This window comes from Suillus discolor (assembly GCF_016758755.1).
Source record: "Suillus discolor strain FC423 chromosome Unknown F5147scaffold_20, whole genome shotgun sequence".
Classification (NCBI taxonomy): domain Eukaryota; kingdom Fungi; phylum Basidiomycota; class Agaricomycetes; order Boletales; family Suillaceae; genus Suillus; species Suillus discolor.
The window spans coordinates 371,582-385,515 of record NW_024541267.1 but is presented as its reverse complement, the minus strand read 5'-3'; the positions used below and the strand labels follow the sequence as shown (position 1 = coordinate 385,515).

Below are 13,934 nucleotides of genomic sequence, written 5' to 3'. Positions count from 1 at the left end.
CTCAGATCGACAAACCATTGCCACCTTCAAGCTCTCATTTGCACTGAAATGTGTCGCCTTCACCGTAGACGGCAACTACATCCTCAGCGGAGGTAGCGATAACATGATCTCAGAGTGGGCAGTACCTCAGGATATTCATCCAAAGGCATGTCTCCATCCTTGACTCAAATACCACAATTATTCGAGCATGTTTCGTGCAGGTCACGACAGCCCGCGAGGCGTGCATAAATGGAGATTTTTCTACCGCCGAAGAACTACTCACACAAGATATCAACACCGATCCGAACAACCATAGTCTCTACGCCCATCGTTCATTTGTTATGGCGCGAAAATACGACTGGGACCGCGCCCTTCAGGATGCAATCAAGGTGAGATTCACTGACCCACCATGGCCCCCTTCTGAATGAATGGCTAACTCGACTGTGACAAAGTCCATCAGCATCCAGCCCTCATTGTCAGGCTATATTTCCAAGGGCATCGCTTTGTGCGGGACAGGCCATGTCCAGAATGCGAGGGCAGCATTTGATGTTGCATCAATGTACACGAACGAAGATTCACATATGTATTCACGAACTATGCATTTCCTGCTCTTGATCAAGGTATGTTACATTTGCTTGACATGCTCTGCGCTTCATCCTATATTTCAGGTCATTGCACTCTTCAATGCAGATCAACATGATGAAGCAAATCTGCTCCTCAAAGAACTCACTACCGGATGTCAGAATCCTGATACTCGCGCATGTCATATCGTGGAGGTAAGGATCATGCAGCCTGCATCGACACTAATATTTCAACTTGCATATGAAGGCATATCTACGCATTCAACTCGGACTCAAAGCCTTGGATAGCGCGCGTCACGACGAAGCCGCTGATCATTTCACTGCTGCTCTCAACTACAACGCTATGCCATCGAAATCGGACATTCATGTAATTTATGAGGATTTGGTGGTGGTGCGTCAGCATGATGCGTACATGACGCTTTTCATAAAATTGAGTATCGATCTAGCTCTTCGGCTGGGACATGGAGTCCTCGTGGCAAAAGGCACACCAGAAACGGTGTGATGCACTTTTTCGGGCAGGCAGACTTCAAGATGCCGTCAAATCATACAGATACATGATGGACAACATCGACGAAACAACGAAGACCAGCTGCCTTGAATGGTCCAACGGTAAGTCTGGAGTTCGTGATGTCGCCCAGGCTACAATTCTCATCCCCATATCACTCAGCTTTCACGAGAAAATGCAGCGCGCTCTTTCTTACCAAAGGAGATACTGCCCTTGCTGCAGGCGATTTTGACAGGGCTATTGACCTCTACTCGGCGGTGACCGACCTAACTTCTCCATCATATGTTGTCTTTGCAAACCGTAGTCAGGCAAAGTTGGGAAAGATGCTGTGGATGGAAGCACTTCTCGATGCGCAGAAGGTGCGATGGCATTTATTGTTCCTTCACCTATGCTCATTGCGGTGATACGCAGGTCATCGAACTCAACCCTTCGTCTCATATTGGATACAAGTTGAAGCACGCGGCGTTTCATGGCGCCCAACGCTATGATGAGGCTATTTCGGCCTTCGAAACGATGCTTTCAAAATTGGATGATGCTCCTGATAATGAGACACGAAGTAAGCTCCAATACCTTATACGTCAACGTACTTTGACTGCTTCTGCAGAGTTGCGCCAGCAGTATCTCAGTCCATCTGAAGCGGACCATGCTATTCGAAAGGTCATCGATGCTCAACTCGACAATGCTCCGCTGCGCGTGCTCGACACCACCACCGGTCTCTTATGCGACCGAGAGGCGCAGATACGCATCTTCAAATCGAGCATAGAGTATTTGAAGCTTTTATCATTGACAATTACACATCGAGACATCCAAGCGAAGCGCATTAAAGAAGTGGTGATGCCATACTTCCAATACGTCATGCTATCGCACAGGTGGGAAGGCCAGGAGCCGCTGCTGCAGGATATCCAGGGCAAGGTGGTCTACAATTTGGATCCGGTTGGCGGCATCAAGAAGTTACAGTCCTTCTGCAAAACTGTTCGTGATTTGGGGCATCGCTGGGCATGGAGCGACACATGCTGCATCGATAAGAGCAACAATGCTGAGCTTCAAGAATCGGTCAACTCCATGTTCATCTGGTATCACCACTCCACACTCACGGTTGTATACCTCTCCGATGTTCTACCTTCGTCAAAGTCTGGCGCGCTGGCAAGAGCGCTTGGAACACACGGGGATGGACGGTTCAAGAATTCCTCGCTCCCAAAGTCATTCTATTTTACCAGAACGATTGGACTCCTTATGTCGGCGATCGCACTCCCAACCACAAGGAGTCCGTCGCCATCATGCGAGAGTTAGAGGATGCGACGGGCATAGATCGACAAGCCGTCGTGACCTTCTGTCCCGGAATGAGAGACGCCCGGGAGAAACTTCAGTGGGCGTCGACGCGCATTACCACAGTGCAAGAAGACATCGCATACTCGTTATTCGGCATCTTCGGCATCACCCTACCTGTCATTTATGGCGAGAAAAAGCAGAACGCACTCGGTCGGCTCTTGCAGGAAATCATATCTCAGTCGGGCGATATTACTGCCTTAGACTGGGTAGGAAAGTCATCAGAGTTCAATAGCTGTCTGCCCGCCGACATCACTTCATACAAAGCTCCACCATGCAAACTGCCACCTCTATCCGAAGATGAGATTCATTCATCGATCTCCTTGCTGCGAGGTGTTGTGGCTCTAGAGTCGGCTTCGGAATTATATCAGACACTGGACTACCTGGGCGCTCCCCGTTTCGCGTACCACCGGTTGCATCTACCTTGCATCGTATTCCCGGTGACAGAAGCCAGGCGGAGGCAAGGTCAAGACCAGGACACATATACGTATGAACTCAAATCGGACGGGCTTCGCAACCTGCAGATCACCACAAAAGACAGGTTCACCCCGTTCTCGCCGACTAGACCGCCTCCCTCGTGGCAGACAATTTTACTCGTTCGTCCATGGAGTCACGATCTCCTCGGGCTGCGTGACACTGCGGACGATACGCAGAGCGTGGACAATTTGTCCGTGTCCGAATCTTTGTGGCACGATTCACTTCCAGCGCGAACTGGCCCGATTTATTGGGATCCTCACTCGCGAGCATTGCGATTGATTGTTCGCCTTGGACAGCCTTTCAGTGCATTTTTGCTAGCGCGGCAGCGAGACGGAGAATTCAAGAGGATCGCATCGGAGCATGATATCATTGCACAGGTTAAAGGCATGGCTTCCATTAGCTACTTGATGGACATCAGGACACTAGAGGTACTGTAGCTGCATGCACCATGGGAAGCATTTATCATGAAGCCACCTCCCAAGAGATTGATGACCCGAGCAAACTACCCGTAATTGTGGTTGATGAGATCGAGCATGGTACGAGAGAGACCAGTGATGACATTGTTTATTGCGAACTGTATGGCATGATACGGAGGTGAATCGATGGCGAAGTAGCTGAGCCCGACCTCACTACCACCAATTTGTCGAAGCCCACGTGAAGGTTAGCGCAGAATATGAAAAGCCTCACTCTACAATCAGACCATCTTTCGTTTCATCCTCGTTAGGATGTACTGAGTCTGCAGATAGTACAAGACGTTCGAGAATAATCATGAGTCGATCAAAAATTGATCAGGCAGTGTCTGGCACATGATAATCGGGATGAGACCTTTGGCAAAAGAACCCTCACTTAGTAGTCTCTCGGCGTTCCAGGAATAGGGACCATCGATTCCATGGTAGTTGGCATTCCAAACCACAATTTTTTTAACGCGAGGCTCAAGGGTTCGCCGAGGTTAGCGACCATGTTCCACTGGTATTTGTATGGTGCAGGATTCCAACGATGCACTTGATAGGGGATTGGCGAATGAGATAAGGGAGTCGACTGAAACCAGTCGGGCAAGGAAATTCGGAATGGGGAAGCGCAAAGCAGATATGAATAAGGAACAGAGCACTGGAAGCAAGGTGCTCCTCCATGACAAAATTGGTGACCAACTGACATGATAATGACACCAGGCCAGTTCCTAAAATACCTTTGTCGAGTTTGAGATGCCAGGAGGGAAGAACTTTGACTGCATCCGGTACACAAGCAGGTCTTGGGAGTCGGCGGGATGAAGTGGTAATATCACAGTAAGCTATATGCATGCATTCGAAGGACTGACATGGCGATGTGCTGGTCCCTGGAGTAGCTGTTCGACACAATATTATGCAGGATATATAGTCGGATTCGAGCACTGGAAAGCACCGGCTGTCGATTTGATTGATGGGATACATTCTGGCAGCTGCGGAGACAAAAGTGTGATACATGTATGCACTGAGGCGCTGGGAGTTGTATACTGTCAGCGGGTATGATGTGCACACATCGACAAAAGTGTCACTCGCGTGTACGTACCTTATTCGGTTTACAAACCCCGAACAGAATTGTAAACGATATGCATGAGATTGCAGCAATATGCAAGTACTAACAGATGTGAAACTTGTACACGAAGTGTGCCAAGCTTGTAAAGTAACTAACAGAAGTGCGGAGGTAATGCATGAGATTGTAGCATGTATACAAATTGATGGCAGACTCGGATATGTACCAAATGTAAGCTCGTACACGAAATGTGCGAAGTTTGTACAGTGATCAACAGAAGTGCAGAGGTATGTCAGGTATGTATGAGATACTAATAGTAGATGTAGTAGCTACTGTAGCGCAATTTGATGTGCCCATTATTGTGATCAATGAGAATGCATATAAATTCATTACCCATACAAGAACCCTCCGGGAGTTGTAGTGGCATGGTATCGAACGTCACCCAAACAAAGGTGAGACTACAATCACAACCTATTGCAGGATATGTATAAAGAACATGGACTTGTATTGTAGCTCACAAGTCCGTCACTTGTTTGTAGGTAACGTAGCAATTGTATACCTTGTACTGGCTGTTAGGCCTGTTACATGGTTTGCATAGGTTCGTTTCTGTTGTCGATGCACTTGCCGTAATGATGATTATAGAGCGTGGAGGCGAACAGCCTCCTTGAAGTCATGTGCAGCTTAAAGCAAGAGACTCACAGTCCCTTCAAAGTCTAGCCCGACCACGCCCAACGCCGTCAACCTCCAGTAAAATGTCGAAACTCACCTCAATCACCAAACCCCTGCAAGAATTTAAAGGCCATGGAGACGGCATAAGGGCAGTCGTGGTTTTCCCAGATAAACGTCGGATGGTTACGGGTTCAGACGACAACACGCTTCGTCTGTGGGACATGAAGACAACGACTATGTTGAAGAAGATGGAGGGGCATCGCAGTTGGGTGCTGGCTTTGGTAGTATCACGAGATGGGCAATTGATAGTAAGCGGTGATGAGGAAGGAGACGTCATTGTCTGGCACGGAAAAACTGGCGAATCGCTCACCCAACCCATCAAAGCACATTCCACTTATATCACTTCACTGGACCTTTCTCCTGATGGAACAGTGCTGGCCACTAGTGCATATGGCAAAACGACGAAGCTGTGGGACACCAAAACTTGCCGGGGGCAACAAGGAAATTCAATAAAGTGTGATAGTTATGTTAACTGCGTACGGTATTCGCCCTCTGGAGAACTTCTTGCCATCGCAACATTCGACAATATCGAAATTCATAATCCAGGCACGAGGAAACGCGTCGCAAAGTTCAAGGGTCACACAAAGTACAACTCGTCACTCGCATGGACACCTGATGGCACACGCCTTCTCACAGGCGGCGATTATGAGGATCCTACCATACGCGAATGGCATACAACAACATGGAATCAGGTCGGTAATCCCTGGACGGGCCACTCTGACTATATCAATGCAATCACTGTGAATCCTGCTGGCACACTTGTCGCCTCCGCATCTCATGACAATCACGTCCGTCTCTGGCGGCTCTCAGACCGACAAACCATTTCCACCTTCAAGCACACATCTTGGACTCTATGTGTCGCTTTCTCCGTGGACGGCAACTACATCCTTAGCGGAGGTTGCCATAATATGATCTCGCAGTGGATAGTACCTCAGGGTATTGACTCACTTCATCCAAAGGCATGTTTCCGTCCTTGACTGATGTACCACAATTCGAGCGTGTTTCGTGCAGGTGCTACCCTTCACGACAGCCCGCGAAGCATGCATATATGGAGACCTTTGTACTGCCGAAGAACTGCTCACACAAGATATCAACACCGATCCGAACAACCATACTTCCTACGCCCATCGCTCATTCGTCATGGCGCGAAAACACGACTGGGACCGCGCCCTTCAGGATGCAATTAAGGCGAGATTTACTAATCCATCAATGCCCCATCATGAATGGCTAACTCGACTGTGACAAAGTCCATCAGCATTCAGCCCTCATTGTCAGGCTATATTTCCAAGAGCATCGCCCTCTGCGGAACAGGCCTTATCCGGAGCGCGAGGGCAGCATTTGATGTTGCATCAATGTACACGGACAAAGATTCACATGTGTATTCACAAACTATGCACTTCCTGCTCTTGATCAAGGTATGTTACATCTGCCTGACATGCTCGCCGTTTCATCCCGTATATCAGGTCATTGTGCTCTTCAATGGAGACCAACATGACGAGGCAAATCTGCTCCTCAAAGAACTCACTACCGGATGTCCCAATGCTGATACTCGCGCATGTAATATCGTGGAGGTAAGGATCATGCAGCCTGCATCAACATTACTCTTTCAACTTACATATAAAGGCATATCTACGCATTCAACTCGGACTCAAAGCCTTGGATAGCGCACGTCACGACGAAGCCGCTGATCATTTCACTGCTGCTCTCAACTACAACGCTATGCCATCGAAATCGGACATTCATGTAATTTATGAGGATTTGGTGGTGGTGCGTTAAGACGATGCGTACAGAATCCTTTCAATAACAAGTCCCTTGTCCAGCTCTTCGGCTGGGATCTCAAATCGTTGTGGCTCACTGCATACAAGAAACGGTGTGATGCACTCTTTCGGGCAGGTAAACTTCAAGATGCCATCGAATCATACCGATGCATGATGGACAACATCGACGAAACAACGAAAGTCAGCTGCCTTGAATGGTCCAACGGCAAGTTTTCGAAATTCGTGATGTCGCGCAGGCTACAATTCTCATCCCCATTTCACTCAGATTGCACGAAAAAATGCAGCGCACCCTTTCTTACAGAAGGAGATACTGCCCTCGCTGCAGGCGATTTTGACAGGGCTATTGACCTCTACTCGACGGCTATCGACCTTACTTCTCCATCTGACACTGTCTTTGCAAATCGTGGTCAGGCAAAGTTGGGAAAGATGCTGTGGATGGAAGCACTTCTCGATGCGCAGAAGGTGCGATGGCATTCATTGTTCCTTCACCTATGTTCATTGTGGTGATGGACACAGGTCATCGAACTCAACCCTTCGTCTCATATTGGATACAAGTTGAAGCACGCGGCGTTTCATGGCGCCCAACGCTATGATGAGGCTATTTCGGCCTTCGAAACGATGCTTTCAAAATTGGATGATGCTCCTGATAATGAGACACGAAGTAAGCTCCAATACCTTATACGTCAACGTACTTTGACTGCTTCTGCAGAGTTGCGCCAGCAGTATCTCAGTCCATCTGAAGCGGACCATGCTATTCGAAAGGTCATCGATGCTCAACTCGACAATGCTCCGCTGCGCGTGCTCGACACCACCACCGGTCTCTTATGCGACCGAGAGGCGCAGATACGCATCTTCAAATCGAGCATAGAGTATTTGAAGCTTTTATCATTGACAATTACACATCGAGACATCCAAGCGAAGCGCATTAAAGAAGTGGTGATGCCATACTTCCAATACGTCATGCTATCGCACAGGTGGGAAGGCCAGGAGCCGCTGCTGCAGGATGTCCAGGGCAAGGTGGTCTACAATTTGGATCCGGTTGGCGGCATCAAGAAGTTGCAGTCCTTCTGCAAAACCGTTCGTGATTTGGGGTATCGCTGGGCATGGAGCGATACATGCTGTATTGACAAGAACATCGATGTTGAGCTCCAAGCATCAGTCAAGTCCATGTTCATCTGGTATCACCACTCCACGCTCACTATCATATACCTCTCGGATGTCCCGCCTTTGTCAATGTCTGGTGCATTGGCAAGGAGCGCTTGGAACACACGCGGGTGGACGGTTCAAGAATTCCTCGCTCCCAAAGTCATTCTCTTCTACCAAAAGGATTGGACTCTTTATCTCGGTGATCGCACTCCCAACCACAAGGAATCCGTCCCAATCATGCAGGAGTTAGAGGCTGCGACAGGCATAGATCGACAAGCCGTCGTGGCCTTCTGTCCCGGAATGAGAGACGCCCGAGAGAAACTCCAGTGGGCGTCGACACGTATTACCACATTGCAAGAAGACATCGCATACTCGTTATTCGGCGTCTTTGGCGTCCGCCTACATGTTGATTATACCGAGAAGAAGCAGAACGCACTCGGGCGGCTCCTGCAGGAAATCGTAGCTCAGTCTGGCGATATTACTGCCTTAGACTGGGTAGGAAAGTCATCAGAGTTCAATAGCTGTCTGCCCGCCGACATCACTTCATACAAAGCTCCACCATGCAAACTGCCATCTCTATCCGAAGAAGAGATTCAGTCATCGGTCTCCTCGCTGCAAGGTGTTGTGGTTCTAGAGTCGGCTTCGAAATTATATCAGACACTGGACTACCTGAGCGCTCCCCGTTTCGCACACCGCCGATTGCATCTGCCTTGTATCGTATTCCCGGTGACAGAAGCCAGGCGGAGACCAGGTCAAGACCAGGACACATATACGTATGAACTCAAGTCAGACGGGCTGTGCAACCTGCAGATCACCACAGAAGACAAGTTCACCCCGTTCTCGCCGGCAAGGCCGCCGCCTGCCTGGCAGACAATCTTACTCGTTCGTCCATGGAGTCGCGATCTCCTCGGGCTGCATGACACTGCAGACGATACGCAAAGCGTGGACAATTTATCCGTGTCCGAATCTTCGTCATATGATTCACTTCCTGCGCGAACTGGCCCGATTTATTTGGATTCTCACTCGCGAGCATTGCGATTGATCGTTCGCCTTGGACAGCCTTTCGGTGCATTTTTGCTAGCGCGGCAGCGCGACGGAGAATTCAAGAGGATTGCATCGAATCGTGATATCATTGCACGGGTTAAGGACATGGCTTCTATTAGCTGCTTGATGGACATCAGGACACTAGAGGTACTGTAGCTGCATGCACCATGGGAATCATTTATCATGAAGCCACCTCCCAAGAGATTGATGACCCAAGCGAACTACCCGTAATTGCGGTTGATGAGATTGAGAACGGTACGAGAGAGATGCTAATGTCGTAATATATCCGATTGGTTGTTTGGATTGAAGACTTTTGCCAAACTCAGATTCTCTGCACATAACAAGTATCACCGCACAGACTTATCAACTGACAGACCAAACACTATTTTTGGGAACAAAACCCAGGGAAGCCCAGTCCCATGGCCCATGTTTCGTGGTGGGATGTATGCGTCGTAAAATGAGCCCGGGCCATAACATATGATAGGAGTCTTGCAACGAAAGCGCCGATGTGATAAGTTAGGCCCGCGATGATCGCGACCGTTGCGGACCTTACAGCATGGTGTGCTAGCCAGATCACAATGTGGGCCCAACTGCTGTGGATATGAAGTATTATGAACCAAAATCAACTCGGGGGACGAAGCACCTTGGTCGATTGAACCAACCTCGGAGCAGAATTTCCACTCTTTGTTTCATCATCCCCAGCATTTGCGTTTTGTTTCCACCACATCATGCGGTGTCCGCGGCGTTATGGATTGCTGCAGACCCAGTGCCCTTCATCTTGCGTGTCACTGAACGCTTCTACAGAGATGACAATTTATTCAATGGATGCACGAGCATTGACCAATCGCGCATGATATCATCCTGATTTCTACATTCAAATGCTTGAGGTGAGTCTGAATTTCGCACGTTTGCCTATATACTGATATGATCTTCTTGCACGTCCACGCGTCTACCTTGCAGTATTGAATTGATCTATTTGGCAGATTTTGTTTGTGTTATTGATGCACTTTGGACGATCAACCTCGGCGTGTTTTCCGAAGAGCGCATCATGTAAAGAAAATCGGATTCAGAAACTGCGAGCTGCCGATATCTAATACTCGTGTCGTACATATACAAAAATATAGAAACATTATTAAGAGATAAATCGTACATGGAAAAATGATTCCGTACTGTAAAAGAAACAAGGCATATCGTGCCTACAAGTTACAAAAGAAATGAGCAGTTCAACATCTGCTGAGTACATATCGATAAAACGAAGACGTGTCCGTAAGTCACAGGCAGTCCATGATCTGCGAAGTAGATACCGGTAAGAGAAATACAAAGACAAGGAAACAAATCAAGAGCCATTTACACGATGGCGAAGACAAGAGAAGAGACTTGAGATAGACGTATGTAGGAGCCGCGGGCGGTGGCCTTCAACTCCAAGTGCTTTGAGACAAGATGGAGGCGGTTACGCGGTTGCGGTTGTGTCGGGATTGGTCGTAGGGGACATCCGACGTCGAAGACTGCAGGTATAATTGGGCGGCGCGAAGACATAGTTTGTGCGCGGCCAGCGGTGGCCTTCAACCTCGCGGGAATGAAGCTCCAGGTCGTAGGGGACAGCGAGGGAGGCCGTCGCAGACCTTCGGGATTTGGTCGTAGGGGACCTCGGGAGTAGCTTTGTGTGTGAAGGTGTCGGTCTTGAATGATTTCGATCGAATTTCCTGGGTCGGGCGTCTTCTGATCCAGAAGCGATAGTGCAGGCGACAGCATAGAGGGGAGTCCAAGCTGGGACATGGCAGCTGCCCAGCCGTCGACAAGAGCGGTTTGGTCGGCGAGGAGATCGTCATGCAGTTGTTCAAGGTCATCTATTTTAAATCAACAAACGAAGCGGACGTCACCGGAAATCACTCACTGATCGCAGTAGCGTGTTCTTGTTGCTTGGAGCGAGTGCGTTCGATGCTGCCACGGGCAGCGGCCAAGCGAGTGGATCTAGATTCGCGCTAACAAAAGATGGTGAGTGCAGCACTTGGCTTCGCAACGAACATGTCCATACCTTGTGTCTTTCCGGGCGGAAATTCTGATGCCGTTTCGTATCCGGGGGTTTCAGCTGAGGCGACACAATCTGAGGCAGGATATTGTCAAGAGAGGGCGTCGCGATCGTTTGAGTCGAAGCGTCCACGAGAAGCGAAACGTCGGTGGTCGTCAGGTGTCCGTCCTCCAGGATGATTGGCTGGAGCTGCGTCCGCTGAGAGGGTTCACTCGAGTCATCCATCGCGAGTGGTTTCGTGCCTGGGAATAGGTCGCCGCTGGCACAGTCGCTGTCGTCCTATAGAGATTCAAACATTGAGCGATGAAAATGAGGAGACTGTTCAACTTCATACCTGGGGGATATTGCTTTCCTCAAGGTCCACGCCAGAGAAGTCCTTCATGAAGTCATCATCATGGCCGACGAGAGTCGTGTCGGAATCGATTGAGAGGCGCTTGGTGTTCTGAACCGGCGAAGTCGGCAGGATCGGCGTGCATAATGTGGAACATGTCGTAGATGGCGGAGTGCAGTGAGAGTCATTTGCAATTGTTACTTTTGGCGGAGGGCTGCAAGGTTCGGTTGCGATTGATGCAATTGGCGGAGTGCTACATGGTTCGGTTGCGATTGGATTCGATAAAATTGAGTCTGCTGCAGTAGAGAAATCGGACACTTTGTTGCAAATGAGAGGCGCGTTGAGCTCGGCTAAATTGTGCTTCGGAGGGGATTGAGCGTCTTTACTGAGGAGTATCCGCGCGGTCTCGTTGGAAGCTAGAACTAGTACCGCGACAGAAATACAGAATTCGGTTATGACCAGGCCTGCGGTGACGTTCTCCGCTTCCTTGATGGCCTTGGACGTCCGATCCACCACAGTGTGTTTGAAAAAGAATGCTCTGAGACACCCAGCGACGGTGACATGGGCGGCACCGTCGAAGATAGCGGAAATCATATTGTAATGCGAGTGAAAGTTGAGAATGTGTAGTGAAGAAAGTAATTCACATAAATCGGGGACAGGAAATGAGAGACGTATGTCGCGGGCACGCTGTATTTATACAGTAGACTTGCTCATAACGTATAGCGACGGGAGCCACCCTTTCTCTATACACTATGAAAAATATACAAGATGGAATTGAGATGGAACGGTTCCCACGGTCACAGCATCATCGCATGTATTCAACGAGTCGTCGGTATCTAGTCTACTTCAACGTGTCTAGAGTAGCCTGCTTGGCATTCTGAATTTCTTCGCGTCGCAAAACCCCTCTGAGCCTACGAAGATTGTGAATAATATCAAAGGAAGAGTCCGCATTAACTCGTGCAATGCATGCTGCCTCGAGTTGTTCACAGAGCTTGATTAGCTCCATGGTACTCAACTTTGGTTTATCGTGACCAATGGGCCAGGCTTAGGACGCGGCTGGCGTTTTTTGGTGCTACACACCATTGAGTTAATACTAGATGCGCATTAATGAAAAATTTTCATGCTACTTGCAGGATCTCCGACCACCCCGGGCCTTGGTAAACTAGGTGTCATACTGTATATTGGACCACCAAACACTATACATTATACATTATACAATATCCTGGCCATTTCCCCGCATACCACAACGGGAGCCACCCAAACCCAATACAATATGAAAAATATACATTATTACCATATACGTTATGAGCAAGTCTACTGTACTCTGCTATACCGATGAAATTAGCACTGCCACGAAATAAACAAACTCGACGCGCCTAGTCACGTGTATGCAAAATCAGTTTATGTCAGCACCACCACCGCGACGCTTGACGCTACTGTGACAGCCTAAAGGTGCATGGAATGGCTTGAACATGTTCAGAACGAGAGGATGATCAACTCTTGTGAGTGTTTGTATCAGCTTAGAGCAAGAGACTCATCCCTCCAAAGTTCACCTCGACCAGGGGCGGCGGGTATAAATAATAGGGTGCATTCTCAGGCTGCCGTAACGATGTTGAAGGCGAACAGCCTCTGTGGCTTAGAGATAGACAGCCTCCAAAGTCCACCTAAACTGTGCCCAACACTATCAAGATGTCGAAGCTCGTTTCAAACACGACACCCCTGCGAGAGTTTCAAGGCTGTAGAGACGGCGTAAGGGCAGTCGCAGTGTTTCCCGACAAACGACGGATGATAATGGACTCAGACGACAACATGCTTCATATGTGGGACTTGAGAAGAGGTGTTGTGTTGAAGAAGATGGAGGGGCATAGCAGGGCAGTGGTGGGATTGGCAGTATCACGAGATGGACAATTCATAGCAAGCGGTGATCTTAATGGAGAGGTCATCGTCTGGCACGGAGGAACTGGGGAATCACTCACCAAAATCAGAGCACACTTCGGTTATATCTCCTCCCTGGATTTCTCTCCCCATCGAACAGTACTGGCCACTAGTTCACGCGACAAAACGACGAAGCTGTGGAACACCAAAACCTGGGAGCAACAAGGAGAAATCGAAAGTGATGAGGAAGCAAACTGCGTTCGGTATTCACCATCTGGAGAATTTCTTGCCATTGCAACAGACAATATCGAAATTTATACCGCAGGCAGGAGGAAACGCGTCGCAAAGCTCAAGGGTCACACATCGTACAACTTGTCACTCGCATGGACGCCCGATGGTAAACGACTTCTCACAGGCGGCGATTATGAGGATCCTACCATACGCGAATGGCATACAACAACATGGAATCAGGTCGGTGATCCCTGGACGGGCCACTCTGACTATATCAATGCCATCGCTGTGAATCCTGCTGGCACACTTGTCGCCTCCGCATCTCATGACAATTACGTTCGTCTCTGGCGGCTCTCAGACCGACAAACCATTTCCACCTTCAAGCACACATCCT

The 13,934-nt window shown here is 49.0% G+C and overlaps 3 protein-coding genes across 3 annotated transcripts; 2 read left to right on the top strand and 1 right to left on the bottom strand.

The window, feature by feature from the left end:
- Nucleotides 1–2,752: 2,752 nt before the first annotated feature.
- F5147DRAFT_689308 (uncharacterized protein) lies at nt 2,753–3,503 on the top strand (the record flags this gene model as incomplete). The annotated part of the gene is made up of 1 exon (XM_041436957.1): nt 2,753–3,503. A coding segment is annotated over one exon (327 nt), but the record flags the coding sequence as incomplete, so codon positions are not given.
- Nucleotides 3,504–6,329: 2,826 nt separating this feature from the next.
- F5147DRAFT_836206 (uncharacterized protein) lies at nt 6,330–9,268 on the top strand (the record flags this gene model as incomplete). Its single annotated transcript, XM_041443993.1, has 6 exons — nt 6,330–6,521; nt 6,570–6,677; nt 6,730–6,873; nt 6,927–7,346; nt 7,401–7,545; nt 7,594–9,268. The coding sequence occupies 6 exons, from the start codon at nt 6,330–6,332 to the stop codon at nt 9,228–9,230; spliced, it is 2,646 nt and encodes an 881-aa protein (XP_041294200.1). The 3' UTR covers nt 9,231–9,268.
- An 844-nt stretch (nt 9,269–10,112) lies between these two features.
- On the bottom strand, nt 10,113–12,091 carry F5147DRAFT_689298 (uncharacterized protein). The gene is given in 6 exon segments (XM_041436956.1): nt 10,113–10,235; nt 10,246–10,921; nt 10,969–11,056; nt 11,110–11,382; nt 11,438–11,631; nt 11,653–12,091. 5 exon segments carry the CDS (start codon nt 12,026–12,028, stop codon nt 10,422–10,424), a joined length of 1,431 nt encoding a protein of 476 aa, XP_041294199.1. The 5' UTR covers nt 12,029–12,091; the 3' UTR covers nt 10,113–10,235; nt 10,246–10,421.
- Nucleotides 12,092–13,934: the final 1,843 nt, after the last annotated feature.

Bases quoted from the DNA above. Each gene is read 5' to 3' on its own strand.
- F5147DRAFT_689298 (XM_041436956.1), bottom strand. From the start codon at position 12,028: ATGATTTCCGCTATCTTCGACGGTGCCGCCCATGTCACCGTCGCTGGG. The intron at 11,383-11,437 runs GTATGAAGTTGA...GAATCTCTATAG, and splicing joins AGGAAAGCAATATCCCCCAG to GACGACAGCGACTGTGCCAG. The intron at 10,922-10,968 runs GTGAGTGATTTC...GATTTAAAATAG, and splicing joins AGAACACGCTACTGCGATCA to ATGACCTTGAACAACTGCAT.